At 33.9% G+C, this 25645-nt stretch overlaps 1 protein-coding gene across 2 annotated transcripts; it reads right to left on the bottom strand.

The window, feature by feature from the left end:
- Nucleotides 1-1901: 1901 nt before the first annotated feature.
- On the bottom strand, nt 1902-17628 carry LOC125840906 (katanin p80 WD40 repeat-containing subunit B1 homolog KTN80.4-like). Of its 2 annotated transcripts, none has more exons than XM_049519882.1 (18): nt 17108-17628; nt 16662-16792; nt 15822-15939; nt 15498-15724; nt 13699-13801; nt 12505-12575; nt 12297-12371; nt 12063-12206; nt 11731-11956; nt 11030-11557; nt 9700-9756; nt 9500-9621; nt 4936-5061; nt 3082-3156; nt 2801-2913; nt 2601-2717; nt 2452-2520; nt 1902-2356 (listed from the first exon to the last, which is right to left on the bottom strand). In XM_049519882.1, the coding sequence occupies exons 1-18, from the start codon at nt 17136-17138 to the stop codon at nt 2293-2295; spliced, it is 2397 nt and encodes a 798-aa protein (XP_049375839.1). In that variant the 5' UTR covers nt 17139-17628; the 3' UTR covers nt 1902-2292. The 2 variants fall into 2 exon arrangements, with proteins under 2 accessions (XP_049375839.1, XP_049375840.1); XM_049519883.1 differs by having other exon boundaries at nt 1902-2353.
- Between the last annotated feature and the right edge of the window lie 8017 nt (nt 17629-25645).

Below are 25645 nucleotides of genomic sequence, written 5' to 3'. Positions count from 1 at the left end.
GTAAACATATATTTTGGAGCTAAAAAAATAGGGGGCCTTGAAAATGTTTGTCTCAACCAAATGAACACCATGTCCACACAACTTCCAAATAATCAAAGTCGTCACATCCTCGTTTTCCAACAAAAATGTCAACAACCAACCTTTTCATGAGGTGGAATTTTTTTTACAACTAACAACACCAAGTAGGTGATTCATCTACTTGACTGATCACTTCAATTTTTGGTCATGCATCCTAAAGTAGGTGACACGCCTATTTGTCCTACTTTTTCATCCTTTATCCCTTTCATTTAATATAAGCCACGTATATAAGTAGCTCTATCAAGTTGAACGTCTTAGCAAGTAGCTCGCTTAATCAAGTAAGACATCTAAATAAGTAGGTATTTTTAACCTACATTTTGGCTTTCGGAATTTTATTCCCTTCGACAATTACTTTCACTTTTGTACACTTGAACAAAATATAGACTTTAGACACAATTATAGTCTCTTTTTCCATGCTCGAATAATCTCAAAGATGATATCTTAGACGTGAACACAAGAGTCGATCATAAGGAGAAATATTCCCGACAATGTCTTCTTCAAACTTCCCTAACTCTTGATATAGAATTTAGATTGACGAGCGATTTATTTTGCCGGAAACTAGGCTCAAAGATCTTTAATTTAATAGTTATTACACCCTCTAACTCTTCATATGTTGGGAGATGTGCTTGTTTAAAATCATATCATATGTTGGATCACTTGAAGTGACCCTCCACAAGGTATCATTTGATTTGAACTTTTATTTTAAGGTTTCCCTTGGCCAAAAACCTTGGTTTAACACTCCAAAATGAGTTTGTTAAAAATCGAATCGAATCGAATCGAAACCAATTACCTGAACTGGAAAGAAGTTATTGGTTTATTAGTAATGGATTATTGATTTAGTAGTTTTGATAATGGTTATGATTTTTTTACATCGGGTCATCAGTTCTAAACAGTTTGAGGTTATTTCTAACCGGTTAACCAATAACCAAATAGTAAATTAAAAAAATAAAAAATTATACCAATCGAAATATAAAGTCCTTGATTTAGGGTTTAGTTTCATACCTTTTGGATTGTCTCAAACTCTCGGTTATTCTATAAGGTGTCAAGGTTTGATTTTGAGCAATATGCAGTATGTCAACTTATGTGCATGGTTCATTTGGTTTGTCGCCTTAATTCCAATAAATGATTTTCAATGATTTTTTTTGTGTGAAAACTTAACGGTTAAACCGATCACGATAAATAATCAATATATCTTAATAGTTCTATAACAATTTAACATATCTACAAATTGATAACTAATAAGTAGAGCCGATAAACTTCACAACCAAACAAACTTATATGCATCCCTACTCCAACCGCATTCATATATATGTTAACATAATTAACATAGGGGTATTACAATTTAATCCTCTTTTATAGCTATTTTTAAATATCACATTATTTATGGACAAACACTTGATTTGAACAAGAATAATAACCGTTTGAAGACAAATAATAGAACTTGAGAATTAACAGTTTGAGGCAAAGTGGACCTCCAAAGAATTTGATGGTTTTTGTAGTACCATGCAACACTCACATAATTGTGTAATCAACACTAGCATTACTGTATATTGTCAATAAAATCATGTCACAAGAGTATTGTCTGAAATTATAAAGACTTGGTTCGTGAGTCGAGACAGTTTAGAATGAAAACAAATAGAAAACGAGAATTTATAACCAACATCAAGAAAATGCAATTTGCATTCTTCTTTTTTTTTTTTTTTTTTTCAAATACAACGTAGTTGCAACATAGATTTCATACCACTCTTTGTGTCATGCCCAAGATTACTCGTTAGAAATGCTATATATCTATCTAATTGTCGAGGCTGACAAGATTTTACAGATTTCACGCAGCTTAGCACTCTTCTATTGAAACTGAAATTATCATATGGATACATGACTTTACTCAAACCTACAATACAAATCGACATGTGAATATCAGGTATCCAAGGTTAGATGTGAATAAATACGATGGATCCTCCACCATGCACGTTCAATTGCCAAACATTTGGAGCAGCAGCCGTGTAGATCAAGTTGTCCCCTAGCTCTCAATAATCAGTTAATAAGAATATGAGTTGTCAATGTTTTCGTCTTGGCAGGAATATACATGCAGAATGCTAACTCTGCAAGGTAAAAGCACAGGCAGCTCCAGAGCTCCAAAAGCCACTCCATATGAACATCATGGTTACTGCCGAAAATATAACTCTTACTAATCCATCCAATATTGCATTTAACTCACGAAAAATCTTGAAGTGCTAGACTCAGCTCCTGAGCAGACTTGGCAATGGACCCTCCCCTTCTGAATGAACAAATGAATAAGCGAAAATAAATAGAAAGAGCAAATTTAATTGTGTAACATTTGGACCAAAATTGGGTGAAGATGCACTGACGCACCTAGTTAGAGCGGGCAGCCAATTTTTTACTTTTTCAAGCTCAACAAAGCAAAGGTTGTAGCGCTCCATCCTTAGTTATCAATAAGGAAGAAAAACATTCAAATTAGAAAATAGCAAAGCACAGAAATATAAGAAAATATGAGATAGTACCTTTGCTCTGCCTCAATATCAACACCAACTGATGCTGGTGCAGACATTGAAGAATAAATCACTGAACCATATACTTTAACAAGTTTGAGCAGCATAATCAATGAAATGTCTTGATGCCTAAAGAATGTCACCAAAAGCCTAATGAGAATCAGACTACACAATTACAGCACAGACGAAAATAATCAAACTCAAATTTGTACCTATCCAAGTTGCTCTCAAGCAACCCCCCAAGTAGTGGTAGAAGGCATGTGCAAATCTCTAATGTAATCATGTCATTTTTCTCTGTTAAAAAACTTATTACATCAGCAAGCACCTGTATCATGCATCAGAAGGTCCACATCGTGTTAAAAAGTTAACTATCAAGGTCGAGAATAGCATAGAAAGGACAGACTTACAGCAGGATCTGCCATCTTCTCCTTACCACATCTTGTTAAAGGGTTATTTTCAAGATCGAGAATAGGGCACAGAAAGAAAGACTTACTGCAGGATCTGCCATCTTCTCCGTTGCATTAAGTGCCCCTTTAATGTCATGTCTTTGCCAGTACTGATAAACAACCTGTGAAAAAAAAAATATGTTAAATGTTTGCTTTAATACAAGTGACATGGTTTTTAATTTTTCACCAGATTTTCTAGATAAGTCTTTCCTAGTCAAATTGGTATCCTATTATATAGGAAACTGTTCGCTTTTGGCTGATTTTCAGGATAGTGAATAGCCAAATAGGATTGCTTTGTTTTCATATATTTACCTACTTACAGTTTGTATGTCAGCTATTCAAATCAGGAGGTGATGATTCAACAAAATAAGCTATTTACAGAAGCATCAATTCTTCTCCTACTATATTTTCTCAATTCCTTTTCGCGAATTTATCTTTGTATTTTCTTGCTTCCCTCATTCTTCAAAAGGTTCATATAATGAATAACAAAGCCACACAACATGACTATTGCTAAAAAAAGTAATTTTACGCCACCCCCTACCCCTACCCCCACCTAGGCCATTCCTGTCAAAACAATTTTTTAAGAAGTTGTTTTTGGGAAATATTAAAATTTTCATTTTTTATGCCAACCCCATCAAAAAAAAAAAATGTTTTTGAAAAATATTTCAAATTAAAAAAAAAAATTGTTCTCTTTTCTTTGTTGTCTTGCCATAAGAAATTCCTCTTGATAGTGTCTATTCTTTTCCTTACCTTGCAGGTAAAGGGAAAAAAGACATGACATATGTAGGAAGGGCATCCAAAACACTGTTGACTAGTGTGACCCTACCACCCAGAGAGAGATATTGCCCCTTCCATTTGGCAAGCCTCTTTTCACACCTCTCAATGACACCATTCCAGATCTCCAAGTCTTTACTTTTTGCACCTAAAGTTAGGCCCAAATAGACAGTAGGTAGGGATCCTACCTCACAACCTAAAACACCTGCAAGCTCTTGGATGTTGTCCATTACATTGACCGGAAATAAACTGCTGGTATGCCAGTTGACTTGAAGTCTTCAGACTACTTCAAAATCACCAGTATAGTTCTCAGGTGTCATGTCCTCAGTAAGTTGCAGGTGTGCCATTTCTTGTCTAATCACCTCTCCCCACCCCAGTACTTCTTTGGCCTACCTCTACCTCTACTCAGACCCACCATGGTCAACCTCTCACACCTCCTCACTGGGGAAAAAGCATAGAGGGAACGCTGACACATCTATGTTGCCCAGGTACAATGCTACAAACTAGAAAGACAATTCTCATTGACCAGTAATGGGGTTCTTACCTTTCCAAAGTTCAGATCAATAAAGGGATTAATTGAAGACATACCAGTCAATCAATCAAATATTCCACAATCCCAAACTAGTTGGGGAAAGGGATTTCAGTGAGGGTCTACCTTTTCTGGAAAGAGAGTGGTTAAAACAGTGATTCAAGTATAATAATGAAATAGACATTCAAATAAATTTGCAGTAGACATAACAATGATGTCTACATTAGCGAAGAGTTTGTTAAAGGCCTCTTAAACTAGTTTCATCGCATGAGAAGATTTCTGAGCAGACCTGTTTGAATTTTCATTGAGCATTCTTGCAATTGAACTTGTTTCTACTTCACTATTTCTGAGAAAATTTAGATGTTCAAAACAAGGACTGCTGTAAGTCAATGACCGAATAACCTTATCCATTAATCCTCCAAAGCTCGTTATCTATAAGGACAACTTTCTACTTCTTTCCAAATTGTAAGTCGCAAATTAGCACAAGCAAAGACTAAAAATCATCGCACAAAGAGTGTACTTACACTCACATCACAAATCAGAGCATCTAAATAACGTCATTAGGAAGTCATTTTGCATCTGTTATACTATTAGTTACCTGTAATTTGGCCAAACGAGATTGCATTGAGCCAACAAATTGGTCATGTTGTTCCATCAAGTCAGTGATGGCATCCTCATCTGTAGCAGAAACTGTTACACTTCCCGCTGATGAAGGATGCCCTCTCTTTTTTTCCATACAATCAAAAAAGAGCGAAAGATGAGTTAAAATCTGTATTAGGATAGTGATACAGAATTATACAGAACTTCACATTAATGGAGAGGAAAATAACACAAAACTTGTTATATAACTTCGCATCAACAGGTGTCTATTCTAATTGAAAATTTTAAAAGAAACCAAATCATCATGTACATAATGTGGAAGACTTTCAAAGAACTAGCAGTTCATTTGGGGATTTACAAATTGTGACCTTACGTTTTGTTTACATAGCCATTGAAAGGCTCGTCTATCTAGAAAGTCTTGTAGTGACAACAGTGACTTTTGTTTAATAAAGTGGCAGTACATTATATACTCTTCCTTGGGTCATAGATTCTGTAGGTTATAGCAGAAGAAAGGACAATACGGCAAGTCATCTTAACACATGTGCTTGAATGATTAACAATGGGTTGATATTTTTACCATCTTTTTCTCCAAATTATTTTTCCTTCTACTTTTTACGTGTTTTAAGCCTATATTCGAATGTTCAGAATAATCTACAATTCTTTTCTTCTTGTACTAAATTTATCAGAAAATGTACATTACTGTTTACTTGTACTGATTTTTAAATTGTAGCATCGCACAAACTTACTATCCTCCATCTCAATTTTTATGTCATACTTCTATTTTTAGTCTGTTTTCAAAAAGAAGATCAGTTTTCTATATTTAGTAAGTTTCTAGTTCCAACATCTTATTTTACCCTTATTAAAGGAAAATAGCATGTTTAGACCAAAAGATTCAAAGGGTACTTTCGGTACATTATACATACCTTTAGTTTAAGACAAGATTCAATAGTCTCCTTTACCTTCTTAAATTTTGTGTCCCAATCAAACTAAGACGCTTAAAATGGAACAGAGGTAGTTTAGTTTAATGCATGTTGCTAAAGAAATTAGAAACTAGTATAGTGGTACCTAATGAAGGTAGAATTAATAACATTTTTTTTGGCCAAATACATATAGCCCCTAAAAGTTGGAACCACATGTTAGTTAGATACCTCAATTTTAGTAACAACCAGATAAACACCTTAACTTGTCAAGAATGTGTTCCATGGATACACAGCTTATATGGAAATTTGCATGTTCCACCTCCCGGTTTGAGCGTCTATATTGACTAAAGGGAAAAGGGTCTGATATGCCCCCTCAACTTTGTCATTTAGAGTTGATATACCCCTCGTTACAAAAATGACTCACACATGCCCATATCGCCATAAAATTGGCTCACATATACCCCTTACCGTTACAAGAGTGGCTCACATATACCCCTACCGTTACAAAAGTGATAAAATTAATTTTTATTTATTTTTATTTTTAATATTTAAAAAAAATCATGTATTTGATCTTTCAAAACATAAATTATTTGTTGACTCCTTTGATTATTATTATTTGAGTTTCTTATTCTTCTTTCATTTTTTCTTTCATTCTTTAGTGTAAAAATAAGAAATAAAAAGGAAGAAGTGTGAATGGAAAAAAGAGAAAATTTAAAACTATTTTTTTGCGGCTTTACTGTAATTTAGTTTTTATATCTGTAAAAAAAAACATTGGGGCGTCTATAATAAATTTAAGGGAAAAGGGTCAAAAATACCCCTCAACTTTGTTTTATTGGTTGACTATACCCTTACCATTAAAACGAAGTTATTTTTACCCCTACCGTTACTAATTTCATCATTTGTACCCCTCAATTGATGGAAACCCCTAAATCAACCCAAATTAACCGATTTCAATTGAAATTACCCAATTATCTATTTTAACCCAAACCCGACCCAACTAACTTAACCCAAACTTATTTCACCTCCATCTCAAAACACTATCATCTTCTCCCAAAACCCATCTCCTATGAGAACCCAAATCGGCAAGAACTCAATGGATTGTAGACAAGTTGTGCTCTTTCCTCTAGAGTTACATATTTATGTTAGTTAGCAATTTAGAATTTTCAAAGTGAGGGGATATGATCAGTCGGGTATGGTGATCCCCTTGGAAGCATGTCTGTGTATGTAATTGCAAAGGCTTATGACGACTTAACATTGGGAGTTGTAATTTGTCTATTTCCACAGTTCAAGAGTCCAATTTAACTTGCATTTTTTGCAGGCGTAATTATGAGGCCTGAATTTATTTATGATATGCGTCGTGTTGAGAGAGTGAAATTGCCTCTAGGTATACTTGGTTACTGTTGGGTGTATCTTCTTCATCTCTCATTCTGTTAGAGTAAGAAAATTGAATCGACAAGCTGATGAATCCACAAGAATATATGTTGTTGCAAATGTATGAAGTTTTTATGGAGCAAAGAGATGAAAATATTTTTTTTATTCAGGGAGGAAGAAGATGAAGAAGAAATTGATTTTGGAATTTAATTTGTCATGGTTTTTGTTTTGTGGGTTGGATTCGAATTTGGGTCACAAAAAAAAATCGGGTAATTTCAATTGAAATTGAATATTTTGGTCAATTTGGGGCTTTCCATCCAATTGAGGGGTACAAATGATGAAATTAATAAGAAAATAAGTGAAAAGAATAAATTTGACCACCCTCTCCTATGTGGTTTGCGAGCTATTGCATAGGAGCGGGGGTTTTACCCTGTGCGCACCCAAAGGGTAGCGGCTGCGGGTTTCCCTTGTCATAAAATAAAAAATAAAAAAAATTTGACCACCAAAATAATAAATTCAAATTAGCCGTTTAATTAAAATAGTTAACGGAGCGTAGGTGGCAAGCTGTTATATGGATACGGTGCTTTGCCCGTAGACGCTTCTCCAGCTCTCGCAAGAATTGTATGGGAGTCGCCCTCGGAGGGACTTCCCGAATGACCGTACCGAGGAATTCTACCGCACTCCGTGCAGCTATGGTTGTTGATCCTGCAGAGTCTACCCAAAGGTTCAAGCCAGATTGTAGGAAGTGGGCGATACGTTTTTGTATTTCTATGAGAAGCTCGACGGAACCCACGATTCCCAGTAGTAAGTTGTCGGCATATCGCGCGTAAAAAATAAAAAAAAATAACGTGTGAGAATGATCAAATATATACCTACATGGATTATTATTTTTTAATTAAAATTATTTTTTTCACTTAGTGGAAAAGTATACACGAGTCATTTGTGTACCAATAGGGATATATATGAGCTACTTTCATGACGAGGGTATATCAGCTCTAAATGATAAGGTTGAGGGCTATATAAGACCCTTTTCCCTTTGACTAAATATCAGAAAGCACATCTTTGCACCTTCTTTCTGCTCTCTCTACTTCTCTTCACTTCTTTTTCCAACCAAAAACTCCATAAACAAAGTTGCCACAACTCGGTGAACGTGAAAGAAGATAATGAAGAAATATTCCTCTATTAAATCAATCAACTTAAAGTATATGAAGAGCAGCATTATGTATTGAACCAATGAGACCTAATAGGATCTCTTCACTTTTCACAATGTATAGCCATTATCTACCACCTTTGGAGTCTAGTGAAGCTTCTATTGTTTACTGCTCAAAAAGCATAATTGGAAAGTTCCCCATTGTGATCTTAAGAAAAAATACTTTATTTTTGTTAAATCTTTAACTAATATTTCTACTTCTGATCGACTACATTGATCCATCCTTGCTTTAAACATCTATCTTTTCAGAAACAATGGCATTGTAGCCCCCAAGGCCTAGCTCAAGTGGCAAAAGGTGGAGGATTTGTGGCTTAGGTCGCAGGTTCAAGCCCCACACCATGCAAAGCGAAACCCGGTATTTAAGTGGAGAAGGGTAGAGGGGCGGGCCCATTATCCACCGAGTTTAGAAGGCCGTGATTGGTCCAAAGGGCGGGTCACAGACGGATTTCTCGGTTATAAAAAAATAAAAATAAAAACAGTGGCATTGTATGTGAAAGTTGCTGATTTCTGTTCCCTGCTAATCTAGTAGAAACGTTCGCTTCAGATCTCAGACTTATCTAGTAAGGACTGAGGAGCTCTGCTTTTCTTTTTGATGAGCTAAAGCCTTGATTTTTTTTCTTTTTTTGCCGTGATAGTTTTGTTTGAATTTTAGTGTTCACGCTTTCTTTAATTTCAGTGAAGGACCAAAATTGTTTTTCTTTTGGGTACCGAAAGACCTATTTTAGGTACTATATATGGGCTCACCTTTTCCAACCAAATATAATTACTCCACGTGTTTTTAGTAAACATAGGGGTAGGGTCTGCCTACACACCACCCTCCCCAAACTTCACTTGAAGGACTATACTGGGTATATTGTTGTTGTTCTGCTTTTAGAAAACATGGAAGCACAAAATTTATCAACATGCATGAATATTATATATAAATGACACAAACAATATACAAACATACATATGTGTGTCTGTCTGCACGCGCGCGCGAAAGAGAGATTGAGCTCTTAAGTCTTAACATAGTATTAAAAGATATGTAGAACTAAAGAAGAAATCTCAGATTAGATTAATACCGAACTGATTGGAAGCATATTCAGAGCCGGTACTGTCCCAACAACATTGCTGGGAGCAAGACACTCTTGATATTGAATCCTCTCTCTCTTCTCCCAATTTGCAACAATAGACCGTGTCCTTGCTAATTAACAAAAATGTTGCATTACGTAACTTTTATAGGAATGTGCAGACAGACTCAAGATTAAAGTTAAAATTATACCTCTTCTTTGACCTTCCATGGGATTAACACTCCTAACAACATTTCCACGTGCTTCATCTGGAACAAATTGCAAGGTTTAATAAATTGCATCTACTCCATGTTATCAAGAAAAGAAAAAAAGAACAAAGAAATTTCATCTGTTAATACAACAGTAACAACAACAAAGCTTTGATCTCATCCTAGTTTGGTCAACAATACAAATCCCTATATTCATTCCGCTCCACTTCAGTCCACGACTCCATTTTGATCCAATAGGTAAAAGGTCCAATAAACAATGACCTTCCAAAGAAATTTTACAAAAACAAGAAAGCAGTAAACTGCAAAGAAAATCGCTGAAAAAAATAAATAAAGAAATCATAGAAGAGAAGTAACTTCTCCTTCTACTGCAATGATGGTGGAGGGGACCAAAACAGAAGGCAAACAGAGAAACTAATCCAAACACCATATTTGTTCTAGGAGATGAGTAAACATAGGCTAGAGCAATGAAAAAAATCAATCAGTTTAAGACAAGGCAGACTTAACATAAAAGCACAAGGCAGAATGAACATTGTTCAGTGACAAATATAAATACACACAGGCGTATAAATCAATGGAAGATGCAGGATACTATAGCTGGGGCCAAACATTCTACATGGAAGGTAAAAAGAGTTGATAAAATTTGAAGGGTGAAATGCATGTTACAAAAAAAGTCAATGGGCTGTCCTGTATTCAACCATAACTTGTGATATATATGTTTACTAGCAGCAATATTGTTATTCATTTATTGTACTAGTGAAAAAGTTTGATTGGTATGCATTTCAAGGAAATCCTATACAAGTCCTACCACTCAAAGGTTAATAAACATCAGATGGCAACAGAAAGAAAGAAATGAGAAGGGAAAACAAAACATTATCTCACACAATTTTCATGCAAAATTATTTTGAAGGTTCTAAGATCTAATATGATATATGGGCACATAGCACCCAAGGGTGTGGGCCTAGTGGCTAATGAAGGAGGGGGCCTTGAGCTCTTAGGTTCAAATCCCAACGGAGGCAAAAAAAATACTAAGTGGTTTCTTCCCATCTATCTTAAGCTTTGGAGGACAGGTTTTACCCGAAATCTGTGCTGGTGGAGGTAGCAGTGCCCAGTGGAATTAGTTGAGGTATGTGTAAGCTGGCCCGGACACCACTGTCATATATATACACACACACACACTATTGCATTCATCAGAGTTGCTCAAGATAAATGATACTTCATAGAACAAACATAGCAGACAACAAAAGGATAGAAGAAAGTAGTCACCAGATATCAGCATTTGTGAAAAGAAAATGACTGACAAATTAATACGCACAATTTTCATTTTGGTTTCTGGAAAGTAACTCAGGTGCTGAATGCACTTCAGGTTTTGTTGAGACAAGACTATTGTCATCCTTCACATTCCTCTCAGTAGCTGCAGTTCCAAGTATTGAGCATTTAACTGAAGGGAAAATATTCTTGTCTGCTATACTGCCGAATTCAATAGCATTAGGGACTTCAATGTCAGACTGTGACACAGCATTTGACCTCCCAAGGTCTTCCTTGAGAGTTGGAAACTTCCGTAAATCAGAGACTTTTGTCTGCAATGACTGCTGCACTGCCCTTGTTGCGATTCCTTCTTTCCTGGATTCAGATGCTTGCTCCATTCTATCATTATTTCTAGGCACGATAACAGGTATGATCTCTGACCTATTGATAATGGAAGAATTCGCTGTTGAATGGGCTTTAGCTGAATTCCTCTTTAGAACAGTTGTATTTGGAACTGCTGTTGTATTAATTGGAGCTGCTTTCGAGCCAACACTCAGATTTATTCTTTGAGGAGTGCCAGGTGCATTTGCAGTAGCTTCATTGAGAAGATAAATAAAGACTGTCAGAATTTTCTGGGAGCCAAACTTAGATGAAAGAAGTAAGCAAAAATGCTATCAAAATGGGAGGAAAGAAGCAACCTTGAGACAGGGTACCAAGCTAACATATTAACAGGAATGGAAAAGGAAAAAAAAAGGAAGAATAGCATACTAGTAAGAGCCCTAGAATCCCTTTGATCCAAGTTTTGTGAAACTGAAAGTCTTCCAAAAGATTTGGTCTCTTTAACAGGATCAGAATTTTGAGAAATTGAGAGTCTACCCAAATTGGCTTTGCTAGCATCCTCGGCCAGATTGGATAAATTCACACGCGAATTCAATTTTACATCAGAATGACCATTCAATCGAGTAGTACTACCCATTGCATATGGTTCAAGACGCTGCATGATAAAAGCAAGATACATATATATTAAACCTAACTTGAGAATCAAAACATGAAGTATATCATCCAACATAACTCCAACCAAAAAAGAAAAGACTTTTTACCGAAATATCCACAACCCACACTCCAACACAACTTTGATTGTAAGAGCAGCCAAGGAGTTTCCCTTCGTGAATATTAAGATCCGACAATCGAGACCATCCAACATCTACTGTATCATGACATTTAATTGGTTCCCACGAGCAAACCTACAAAAGGAAAAAATTTAAAGGAAAAACACATATGTGACAATTCATGGAACAACTATTTCTCAAGGAATGGCAAGTAACCAAGGCTACCTTCAAACTCTCATGCAAACCACAGAGAAGGGTTCTTCCATCGGGATTGAAGGTCATACAGCGCACCCCAGATGTCTAGAATTGAGATAAGCAAATAGTTAAAAAATTTACAATATCAAGACATTTCCAAGAAACATTCAGCAGCGATATTGTATCAAATATGAGAACTGAGATCAAAAAGAGATGCAAAGACGATGAAATTACTAACCTCAGGTCCAGATGAACCTATGAGTTCAAAAGTTTCAAGGTCCCAGAATTTTACAGTTCTGTCAGCAGAACCTGGTGAAGATAAAGAACAAGAAAAAAAATGAGCAACTGATTACTATGATGATGATGATCAGAGATTAATGCAACATCCAACTCTGAAGACCTCTTTTTTATTCATTTGATCCTCCCACCACCACCATCCCACAATCCTACTTTCATGGGGTTATCAGCATTACCATGCAAACTTCAACTAGATAGAACCTTTTAGTTTCTAGAAAGTAGAAACTTCATGCATTGCCCACATTTCCCTGTTTCCATCCCCTCTTGTCTGAACAGTCATTTCAAACATGAAAAAGAAGCATCCAAGCAAAACTCAGAATGAACTAGTTACATGGAAAGATTTACGCATCATGATCTAGTGAGTTCTTAGTCCATTTTACATGAAGCTCTGCAAAACAAAACAAAAAAAAAAAACAGAATCTCCAGTTTCCACCATACTCCCTCTTTCTCAAAATTTTTGCAAGATTTGACTTTCAATGGCCAGATTGGGCTTCGGTTAAAGCCATTTGTAGACTACACTTCAATATATTTTACAATCACACATTATTAATTAAAAATAAAAATAAACCACATGAAAAATATTATCATGGGAGAGCTTAGAATTTTCTGAACCTTTATATATTTTTTTTAAAAAAAACCATTTAACTGAAGTTCAATTTTACTTCTGAAAAGTTAGCATGGATGATTTTTGGATTGGAGGGAGTATTCTACAGATATGATTGGTGAGGAAGGTCATTTTTTCTTAGAGCATTGAGAGATGAAAAACTTCATTGTTAAAAAATTTAAAGGAAAATAAAAAAAGCTTCAAATTGAAAAAATATTTAAAGCACTAAGAGCTGGCAGGCATAAGTAGTCAAATCTACAAGTCCATAAAAATCTGTATACACTCGCCGCTTTTCAATTTAAATATGCAGTTATCTTATGAGGTAACACAACCTACAGCATTAGGAAAGAGTTAGACTGCCAACAAGTTCCACGTTTTACACAGGACACATAGCACGCATTAAAGATCTAGTTGAATGCAATTAAAGTTACTGGAGCCAGCACAACAATATAAGACCGGCATTTTGAATACCAGATTAACCCTTGTGAGAAAAGAGACAATGTAACACTGTGTCACAGCTTTTAATCACACCTGTTGCAAGTAGAAACTCATGGGGGTGAAAGTCTATGCACTGAATCTGCCCTTCATGACATTTGAAATCGTGTAAAAGCTTTCCTGCAGTCAAATCCCAAAGCTGCCACAAAATAGAACTGGTATCAAAAAATTATAATAATGAAAAAAATGCTCAAAACTTCCTGCATCTACTTGATATAATGTCCACCACTAAAAATCATACAAGAAGACTAAATGCACATGAACGGAACTACTAAAAATCCTGAATCGGTTATTACTGATATGGACATGGCTATTGGTTTTTCTTTTTCCTTATTTTGACATGTAAATGGGTAGAGGTGATTAGACAGGTCATGGTATAGCTTCAGCTTACCAAGGACATGACCTTAGATAGGAGATTATGAAGGACACAAATTTAGGTAAAAGGTTAGCAGGTACTTGAGTGTTGTCTAACTTATCCTTCCATACCAGTAGTTGTAGTATTACTCTTGTAGGTTCTTATTCCTTCAATTTCTGCTACTATTTCTTGTTCTTATTCCTTCAATTTCTGCTACTATTTCTTGTTCCTTGTAATTCGATTATCGTATTATTTTGTTGTAATTATTGTTCTTTCCTCAGTATGCTTTGTTTAGTATTTTGTCTTGGTTTCTTCACTCATGTTATTTTTTAGAGCCGAGGGTCTATCGAAAATAGCCTCTCTACCTCCCAAGTCCAAGGTAGGAGTAAGGTTTGTGTACACACTACCCTCCCCAAACCCCACTTATGGGATTACACCACGTATGTAGTTGTTAACATGGAAATGGGTAAATACAAAGATTAACAAAAAATTATGTTTTATCATCCATTCACTCATTAAGTTAGCAATAGACCTATCTATCGCAATTAGGGGCGGACCTACCCTTACCCAAGGGGTGTCAAGCGACACCCCTTGGCAGAAAAATTACATTGTATATAGAGGTCAAATTTTGATTCAATAACCATAAATATACAAGTATTAACACCTCTTGACACAAGTTAAAGGTTTAATCTAGTGGTTAAGGTGTTGCGAAAATTCCTTGAGGTCGTGTGTTCTAGTCCTACTATCCTCATAATTATATTTTTTACTATAACTATTGACACCCCTTAATGACCATCCTGGGTCCGCAACCGATCGCAAAATAGTCTCAATAGGATGCAGCAAGGTTTAAGTCAACAAACATAGGGTGAATGTTTCATCAAGTTAGATTATGTTGATAATGGTTAGTGAGTTGCTTTGAATTCTTTTTTTCTTTTCTTTGAAACTGATAATGGTGTATTCCTCAGCAATAAGGATATGCTGGTCACCTTCAAAAAGGAACAAAAAAGAGGTAAAGAAAAGGAAAACCTACAGAGATCCTAATAAATCTACAAGTTGTTCCATATCCTCTATACATTGTTTTTTTTTATAACCGAGAAATCCGTCAGTGACCCGTCCTTTGGACTAATCACAGCCTTCTAAACTCGGTGGATAATGGGCCCACCCCTCTACCCTTCTCCACTTAAATACCGGGCTTCGCTTTGCATGGTGTGGGGCTTCACCTCTATACATTGTTATTTACACCAAAAATAAAAAGATACAATACAATTCCACTTTATTTCTCTCTCTCCACATAGTCTACCAAATGCAAGATGGTATTATCCTCTACTTCGAATTTTATGGAGTAGGCATATTCTAAAAACTTCAGCGCTTTGAAAGCGACATACCCAATATAGAAGGCAGTTCAACATGGAATATTTCATCAAGCTCTTTAATTGAATAAATTATTGAATACATGGAATATATTAGTGTGGAATCTGACCTTGACAGTATTGTCTTCCCCACCAGATACAACCCATCGGCCATCTGGAGTGAATCTGATGGCATTGACACCTCTGCTGTGACCTTTGTATGTGTGGATACACCCTTTGCGTCTGATATCCCAAATCTTTAGGTTTGTATCAAGAGACCCAGATGCAAAAAATTCACCAAAGGGATGAAAGTCCAATGATATACAGTTGGATCGGTGTCCAGTGAGTGTGCGAACAACTGAGGAAATGTGTGTGAGAGAGAGATTAATATATTCCATTTTAAAAAACAGAAAATGATTTGAACTCCCCAATGAAAAGTATTATAACAAGCATACTCTTGGCCTCCTCTAAATCCCAAAGCTTGATAGTACCACTTGCCGCTCCAGCAGCTACCAATACCTCTGAAGAATCAAAGCTAACTGAATCAATTCCGCTTGAATGACCTGACAAGCTCTACACAAATACACGGAGAAGATCATCTGTAAATACGAAGTACACAGCCACCAACGAAATAAAGAAACAACAAAATGGACAACATCCAACTAGAGGCCTCGATTACGGAAAATGTCCCATTATGCCCATCCAGAAAAGGAAAAGACTGAACAACTTAGGGTGTGTTTGGTATGGAGGAAAATGTTTTCAATGGAATATTTTCTTGGAAAACAAGTGTACTTCTTACTTATTTTCTAATGTTTGGTAGGTAAGCAAAAAAATATTATCTCAAGAGTATTTATATGTTATCTAGCAAAACACTATGGGGGTGGGATGTGGTGGGGAGTGGGGGTTCGTGGGTGGTGAGGATTGGGATGGTCAAGGGAAGGGGGAGGGGGTGGGGGTGAGAGGTGGGTGGGTGAGGAAGAGATAATGAACTTGCAATGTCACTTATGTAACTTGTTTTTCCTACTTGATTAAGGAAGCCATTTTCCTCATTTTTAAGGAACTTATTCCTAGAGAAAATATTTTGACCAACCAAACATGGAAAAATTGGAAAACATTTTTGAAAAGTATTTTCCTCCATACCAAACACACCCTTAAACAGAGCAGATTCTTAAGTTAAGCCTTCTAACTCAAAAGCTTCTCCTTTTTTTCAAACTGAAAAGATTTTTATTTCAGTGCGGGTATAAACTAAAAGATGAAATGAAATAACAACAAAAGAAGATAAGAGAGAAACTAACCAAGATGGCATTGGGCTTGCCAATGGCCCAAAGGTTAACCTTGTGATCTTCTCCCCCAGTTAGAAGAACCCTGGATGACTTCCTTCCAATCTTCAAGCAGTTCACGCTTAAAGAATGAGCTACGAATTCCTCTGTGACAGTATTGTCAAGGTTTTCTAAAATTTGGTTCAAGTCCTCTACTTTTACCTTTTTTACCCAAAAGGAAGTAACTCAAAACATTAATACCCTAATCAACTGACTATTAAGATCCACAAGAAGAAGAATACTATTCCTATTCTCTATCCACTAGATAGAAGCAAATTCCAAGGTAAGTCTCCACATTTTCCAGCAAAGCAAACAACAAACTAAGAAATACCATTCTCTTACTTAGGATCAATACACATTATAGCAGCAATGGAAAAACAATACATAAAGCGAAGAAACAGAAAAACAAAGGAAAAGGATACGTAACTTATAAGCACGCTTAGTAGTTGTCATGGAGACAAGTCAAAATCCAGTTCGGGAATGGAAATGTCTACGGTAGAAAACCCTAGTACAGACGAGAAATAATGGCAGGGCTGTCGTCATACTAGTGAATCTGAGAGCGATAAACGCTCAAGATCTCGATGAACCTCCTCCACATTTTCGCAACAACAATTACTATTAGTACTGCAGGAAAAAGTGCTTCTCAATCACATTCCTCTACTCAAAATGCTTCGCTACAGAACCACCATTTCTCCCATTCGAAGCGTGCAAATGTGACAGTTGTTTAATCGTTCTTAGGTTTGAAGTGAGAGTTGCAACAAACGAATTGGTTTAGCAATAATGGCTCTCCATTGCTCTACTCAATTGTAGCTCCAACACGTTCTGATAGCTTCCTCTTCTCAGCCTGAATAACGATGGCCAAATACAAAGAGAAAAAATGGCGTTTTCAAGATCCCCTTTCACCATCGCAGGGAGACAACAATAATAGTAATGTTTAATCTAAAATTTTTGAAAAATGTTTAAATTTTTAAACTCAAAAAAATAAATTATTAATAATAACTCCAATGTTTCTGAAGCCAGTTTAACTCATAAACTACACTTTTGAGTCATTTTTGTAAAAACATCTTTGGTTAGTCATTGACTCATTGTACTATGACTGAATATGTACTTGGATATTGTAATATTTGGTTAGACATATTATTTGGAGAAAATTTTCGCAAATAGTCATTATAAATTTAATTACTTTATGTTTTATAGCTATATTTGCATATTTATGAGATGTAGCTATAGTTTAAGATGCATCATTTGAATAATTCGCGGGTGAGTTTGTATAATTCAGTTATTTTTGTATAAACTCGAAATAACGAATTTGTACAAAGACAAACATCTGAACTTTGAACCATTATACAAATTATACTATACAAAATTACATTATAATTATATTATACAATTTCTGAATTATACAAACGTGTGAATTATACAAAATTAAAAAATCGAGTCGCGTAATTATAGCTAGAAGTAGGTCGGGATTGTAATTAAGGCAAGATATAGCTATTTTAACTAATTAACTAATATATATTTGCTTATCCGCGTAATTTTTCCTATTTAGAATCCATTCCATCATAAAAATAATTCATCTTTTTTTTAAATAATTATTTCATTTGGTGGTACATATCATTCTCTTCTGGAGACTTAAATAACTTTTCAAATAGATTAGATAGCAATGATTATTCAAGATTTTATTAAGAAATGCGAACTATAGTTATCTTTAAAAGAAATATAAATTATAGTTATCTAAAATGGAATGTGAACAAATTTTATATATTGTTGAGTATTCAAATGAATGATATATATTTCAAAGTTACAAGTAGATTTCTCTAATTCAGTTAAACATCCACATTAGTTAGCTATTTTGAAAATTTAACTTATGTTGTAAAACTTAAGAACAATATAAAGAAGAAGACGATAAGAATATAAGACAAGAGGAACACTATAAGATAACTTTCTTTCTTTCAAGTATTCACCAAATCTTCAAGTGTATACAATATGAACTCTTATGCCTCTATTTATAGTGTATCATAGAGGCATACAAAAGGTTAGTCATAAACATGAATATAATGGGAGAGGTTATGGAAGTGAAATGTTACAAGAATAATGGTTATAAAAGTGAAAGTTATGGAGGTTATGGTTATCTTCATAATGGAGGAAAGTAATGGAGATAATGGGTGAGAGTAACTTCTTGGTGTAGCGGACATCCACACTATAATATTTTATAACAACTTACTAGTTATAAAATCAATATTACTCCAGAGCGCATGTCTAATTCGTCTCATCTATTTAAACTACTGGTGTGCATAATGTGTATGATTTTTGTTCTTACTCTATTAGATTATAGTGTAGTTTAAGATATTGTTCCACAAAGATTGAAGAATATATCATACAAAATCAATCATCGATTTTACTATTTACGAGAGAGATTTGAATTTGTAATTTATTTGAAAACTAGAAAAGTTGTTTTTAATGATTTCACTTAATACAATATTATAACGGGGTTTAGATATTTTATTTTGTATTGAAAAAATTACTTGGATGAGTATTTTTTAATAAATATTATTGATTTTAAAAATATTTTTTTATTTACTATCATTTATAGCAATAGTATGATAATTATGTATTATGTATTAAAAGTGAATTATGCATGCAATATAGATGTATTATATGTGTTTTAAAATATATTGTTCTTGTTTAGTAAGAAATTGATACGTTGTATTATAATTGCATTAAAGTTTGTGATAAATGTATTATCCATCAATAAAATTTGTATTAATTGTGTTTTATAAATTATCTCTGCAATATCAATTAAAACTGTATTTTAAATGTATAATAAGTGTCCAGCGAAAAAAATTGTATTACTATACATAATAAATATTTTCTTAATATAGCATATCTATGCAAGTTTTCATTTTATATTTTGCATATTTATTTACTTATTTCGATTAGCAGACTAATATTTTTAGTGTTATTTTTTATTTTAAATACACCTCTTTTGATTAACATAATAAAATGACTAACTCCCAATATTGGAATAAAAATATATTTTCTTGAATGAGTACATCATACAAAACCCTCTTTTGACTAGCTTCTATAGAATTTCATATTTTGGCTAAATGAGTTTCTTCTGTCGAATAAACACTCAAAAGGATCAAGATAAAGAGTTTTGATTGTTTGGATATAATTATTCCCTTTGTTTAGTTTTTATATCTTTCAATAAAAAAAATTAAAGAATGATAGTATAACATACAATGTATATGATTACTCAAAAAATGAGACACTTGAATTTATCAAGGTAATTTCAGAGCACATGAGTTACATTAGTATTGAAAAATAAAATGATAACAAAAGAAATCACAACAATAATGAACTATAATAAATAGAAAATAAGAATTGATCAGGCCATATATTAAATTTTGAGAAGTGGGTCTTAGATTCTTAAGTACAACATGTCCGAAATGATTTAGGAATTGTGAAATTATTGTTAGGATAGTTGTAATATAAAGGAATAGTTTTCATTTTGGTGGGAGAAGCCATCTTTTAGGTCTTTTTAAGGCCTAGCTCATTTAATCTATTTAATAGAGTAAGTGTGTGTATATTTCTACTATATAGAAACGTGAAAGAGCAGGACGACCACAGCTATATTTGTTGTACCTTACGCAACAATGATTAGACAAAAATGTACTCTCCGTAATTTTAACCAAAAGTGAGGGTATTTATGTCTTTTAAATATGTTCTTTCTTCTCATCTGCTTCTCGATCATTCTCGGCTCTATTTTTCTCTCTCCTTGCCCTTCATTTTCCAGATCAAACGAGGAATTTCTCAAATAGTACATCATGTTTTAAAACACCCGCTCCGAGTTTATCAGTAAAAATTTCAGCCTTTGATAGAGGTTTTCCACATTGTTAACCGATAATACTTCCGATACAGTTATTTAAAGTTCAATTTCATCCTCGAAATATCATACCAAATCAAATCTGCAACTTTCGTTCACTGAGCCTTAAGTCCTCAAATTGAAGGGAGTAACTAAAAATGAGCCTACATACTCATTATTTGAGATACTCATGGTCCATTTATGTTGAAGTGAAGAAATTGTGGATTTGTTATACTACAACTAAGGTACGCTCGCATGCATGATGATGCCCATAATTTTTTTTCGTTTGCAATGGTAATTAAATTCCATTGTTCCGTTGTGGATTTGTTATATGTTGAATTGAAGAAATTGCGGATTTGTTATTCTGCAAGTAGCCTTTTTAACTTGCAAAGTTGTCCTTTTTTACTTTCATGTTCTTAATTGATTTTAAGACGCCCTCTTCTTCTTTTTTCCTGTTTTTTTAAGCTACAACTAACGTGAGCTATGCCTTAACTTATCGATCCTAATCAAATTTTTAAGATACCTCAAATTAAGGGAGTTAATAAAAATTCAATCTTGCAAGTCCTACTATTTTTATTTTATGTTAAAAGAAATGTAGGTTGTTATCTCACATGTATATAATATTATTAGGCTATCAAATTAATAAACAAGAATTTTATTTGGCACCTCCTTTGAAAAACATGCTATATTGATGATTTTGTATATTTCTTCCTGTGGATACTATTGAAAAGGTGTATGGCAGATACATGACGCTACGATTCATAAGAAAATCTTCTTGCATTGGCAATTGTTATAATTTTTTTCTTACTACTTATATTCTTTATTCATATGGATTAGTGAAGGTGGGAAACAACATTGCGTACACTTACCCTCTCCAGACCCCACTTTGTGCCACTATACATGGTATGTTGTTGTTTTAATAGTGCTGATGGGATTTTTTTTGGAAGAAGCAAGGTCTGTCAGGTTTTCGTTTTAAGTCATATAAGTTTGTTCTGTATTCTAGAATATTAAGACCAAACTATCTTACTTTCTTTTGCGATCTCGAGGTCAATTACCTAAGCATATGTGAAGTAAGATCAAACACATCATAATCAATCACACAAGATTGCATTCAATAAAGATTTAGTTTCTCGATGATTGTAGTGTCTGGGCCACTTGTGTGCACCTCAAACTAATTTCATGAAATACTTGTTATATCCCTTCAACACAAGTTACCGAGTTACTCTTATAATTATCAAGATTTAAATTGTTTTCTCGATAACCAAATAAGCTCTCCAGATGATTAGTTTATTTTTAAAATAATGATCTCTATGTGAAATTTATTGATAAAAATGTCTCATTGAGGTCTAAACCACAAGAAGCTTATGTGAGCAGTAGGCATGTATTTGTGAATTTGATGTTTTTCAAAGTGACAATAAAGTAAAACACTTTTTATTAAAGAGAAGAAGGGCAAAGGCCCTCACAGGAATGAATTAGAGACATTTACAAAATTAATATTTCGAATGATATGGTTATGACTCAAGTAGAAGGCTGACTAGTGGATCTTTGATCTCTGCCTTATTCATGGGGAATTGAGAATGAAAGGATCATGTTATTGTCAATGGCTTGATACATATTCAGAGTAAACATAAAAATTTCTTAATAACTTGAATCCACAGCCTTTTTGTTATTTATTTTGGTAAGTTGATCGAGAGGGAAGGTACCTGAAGGCTAATATTTATAATTTCTATGTTCTACCTAGTGGTTTAGAATTGTATCTATGTGTCACAAAATCACTGACTGATATAAGAACATGATAAAAAGAGGATAATAACAGAGAGGATAAAACTTGCCTCTAAATTGAAAAATGAAAGAAACGCGTAGAGGTTGATAAAATTGACCATATTAATATCGAAGGAAGCTTGAGATCTTGACATCTGGCCTTACCGAGGAAAACTAATCACATGTATGGGATTTACTCGAAGTATTTTAGATTTGTAAGAAAATATGCTTTTCTTAATTCCTATAGTTGCTTGTGTAGCATTGTTACTTGCAGGAAATACCTAGAATCTGTAGTAAATGAATTATGTTTCTATTTCAGAAAAAGTATTCTTTCAAGTTTCAATTATTTGGTGATGGTTTTAGTCCTATATAGTCCTATTGGACTGTTTTAGTTTCAAAAAAGTTTGAAAATGCTTTCATAGCAATTGTTTTTTTTTATCTTTGTGTTGTTTACTCTGTACTTTAAACTCAAAAGAAATACAAAGTTCTTCCAGTAGTCTGCAAGATACATTAGGGCAGAAATCTTTTGCTTTCAACCTAAGTTGCTCAGATTTGGGTGAGGGTGTTCGATACCCATGTGAATTTAGAGGTCAGATTCATCATGATTCTTATTTCATGATATGAGGGTACATATCCAAGTACTGATACTTAGACTATGATCTAGGGTAGAAATGTGGTGGTTGAAATAACTTTCTTCTATTTGAATAAATCAAATACTAGGTAAACTATATAAGCTAGCTTCTATTTATTTCAACATGACATTTTTTCTATATACATTCTCACAAACGTAGTAATTTTCTGTCTTGATGACGTTATCTGACAGGTCCTGATGTTTTCGTGAAGACCACGAATAAAGGAGACTGATAATGACTAGCGGGGCTATCCCTTGAAGTAAATACATTACATGGTAGTACCAAGCAAGCAATTGGTATGTAATAGACACATCCTCTTTCTGTTGTTTTGTGTAATAAGTTTTTATTAACTATGCCTCTGAAATTGAAGATAAGATTTTGAACATGAATTTGGTATTCCACATTCTAATTTTGTGGTGTTGGTGGTTTTGGATTAGCTTGTTATTACTCTATGTGGATGAAATTACCTCATAAACATACTAATAATCTTGAGTTTATACTGCCTGATTTTCAAGAAGCTGGAAAATTTCATGTTACACAATTGTCACTTAGTCTTGTTATAGCTGATGGGAATAATACTTTTTTAGTTTTTCTGATGAAAAATCTCACTTTGAAAAAACTGAGATGGGGTTGAATAATACAGTTGAGGAGTTTGAAAATAATGGATTGATGTATTTTAGAAGGAAGTTATGTATTCCTGTTTGGGCAATAGGATCAATACTTTTTCAAGAAAATGATACTCCTAGGAAAGAATCAGGAATTCCTTTAGTAAAATGTCTACCAAAGATTCGTTGTAGTGTAGAGACAGTAAGAAAATGTCAACTTGCCTATTATGCCTACAATTACAAGAAAGTAGACGAACGAGGCTTCAAGGTGAGTGTTTTACCTCCGTTAAGTTTTTTATGTTTACTTTGAATATATAATATGTGCTAGAGTATATATATGGGCTTTAAGGATAATAACTATTGATAAGAGAAGGCTTAAGCTAAAGAAATATCTTGCATCTTGTAGCAAAATGACACAGTTTCATAGTTTTGAGTTTTGACTATAAGGCCGGAGAGGAAAGAGCTGTAAGAAAGAACTAGAAAAACTAAAGTGAAAACAAGTCATTCAGAAGCTCTCACTTCGGTCATGGAGGTACTTCTATTTTGAAAAGCTTCTTGAACTTTTAGTAATTTTGAAAATTTTTAGTACATTTTTGTTATTTTTCTAAATATTATTACACTTCTGCGCATATGCCTTAAAGTACATGTGTTTTATTGTAGTACAAATGAAAATTGAAGCAGTAATTCTGTTTTTCATCTGGCAATGAATTTGTAAACTCCTCTATGAAGACGTCACTTTGTAGTATGGGCTGAGCTAAGCAATAACAAATCGAATTACCACTGAAATCTATGAGCCATTTCAGAAAATGAATGTCATCTTATGACAGCTGAGTATGAATTTATAATCGAGCTTATATCACTTTTTGATTTGCAGCTCACTCTCTTGCAATTTCTCGTCTAGCTCCCTCTACTTGATCTCAAATTCTACCAGGGAGTATCTTCAATTGAGCATAAGATAAATTCTAATGACGTATTTATTGTGGCATTTGTACTTTGAAAACTTTTATGTAATTGTAAAAATAGTTTAACAATATTATCATACCTTATCCCCTTTTTATTGTACAACTACAATATTTGTTATGATAATCAAACTACAAAAGAGAAGTCGTAATCGTTCTTTCAGAATGATACACGTTGGGCCCGTGCATAGCACGGGCATTTCATATCTAATATATATATATATATATATATATATATATATATAAAAGACTTGGACTTGGGCCACGAGCCGGGTTGGATCTATAATTAAATTTAAAGATTTATTTTTTCGTAATTTATTGTGAAAAAATTGTTTATTTAAAATTTGAATTCAATATTTAATGTTTAAATTTTAAATGAAACAAAAACTTTTGTATGTTTAGATAGGGGGAAACAAAAATTCTGTCATTTCAAAAAGGGAGCAACTAAAGGTTGTGATTGTTTAGAAAATGAATGTCTATCGCATGAAAGTCATTTGTTCATGAAAGAACATGATTGTTATGAAAAGTCATCTCTATTCATGAAAGAACATGACTATTATGAAAATTCATCTAAAGAACATGACTATTATTAAAAGTCATCTATGTTCATGAAAGAACATGACTATTATGAAAATTCATATCTTAAGTTCTATAAATACGATTATACGAAGCATTCCCAGAAGTAGCGAATTAAAATTGCATATATGTTTTTGGCTTTGTTGTATCCTGATAGAGAATTGTTTGTCATCCCTAAAAGAATATGCAGGCAATAACTCTTGAAAGATAGTGATCTTTCGCAGCCTCAAAGCTTTTAATTTCTCTGTTAATTTTCTTCTAACAATTATGAGATTTTGATTGAGTAGAAAAAGTATGCTAAACAAGTATGTGAACCAAAAATTTGTGCTCCAAACATTAGAGGCTGATAAGTTATTTATAGAAAACAAAATAGGTAATTGAATACGTAGGTTTCAGATCTTTCATAGTCTTTCATTTGAGCACTAACTCTTCGACTTTGTATTGATTGCGAAAATCTCTGTCTCTCCTGTGATTTTTAGGTTTACAAGTTTATCGTTGGTTTTTGTGTTTGGATCCTACTCTTCTAGAACTAGATGAATTATATTTGTGAAGCATTGGTTCC

Source organism: Solanum verrucosum, unplaced genomic scaffold, assembly GCF_900185275.1.
Source record: "Solanum verrucosum unplaced genomic scaffold, falcon-dt-bn FXZP01000194.1, whole genome shotgun sequence".
Taxonomy (NCBI): Eukaryota; Viridiplantae; Streptophyta; class Magnoliopsida; order Solanales; family Solanaceae; genus Solanum; species Solanum verrucosum.
Note: the sequence above shows the minus strand (reverse complement) of the source record. Positions and strands in the feature narration are given on the sequence as shown.

Coding starts and splice junctions, on each gene's coding strand:
- LOC125840906 (XM_049519882.1), bottom strand. CDS start 17,138: ATGACAACTACTAAGCGTGCTTATAAGTTAC. Junction 15,940..16,661: donor GCAAGCCCAATGCCATCTTG/GTTAGTTTCTCT, acceptor GTATTTGTGTAG/AGCTTGTCAGGTCATTCAAG. Junction 2,718..2,800: donor CTTGAGAGCAACTTGGATAG/GTACAAATTTGA, acceptor GACATTCTTTAG/GCATCAAGACATTTCATTGA.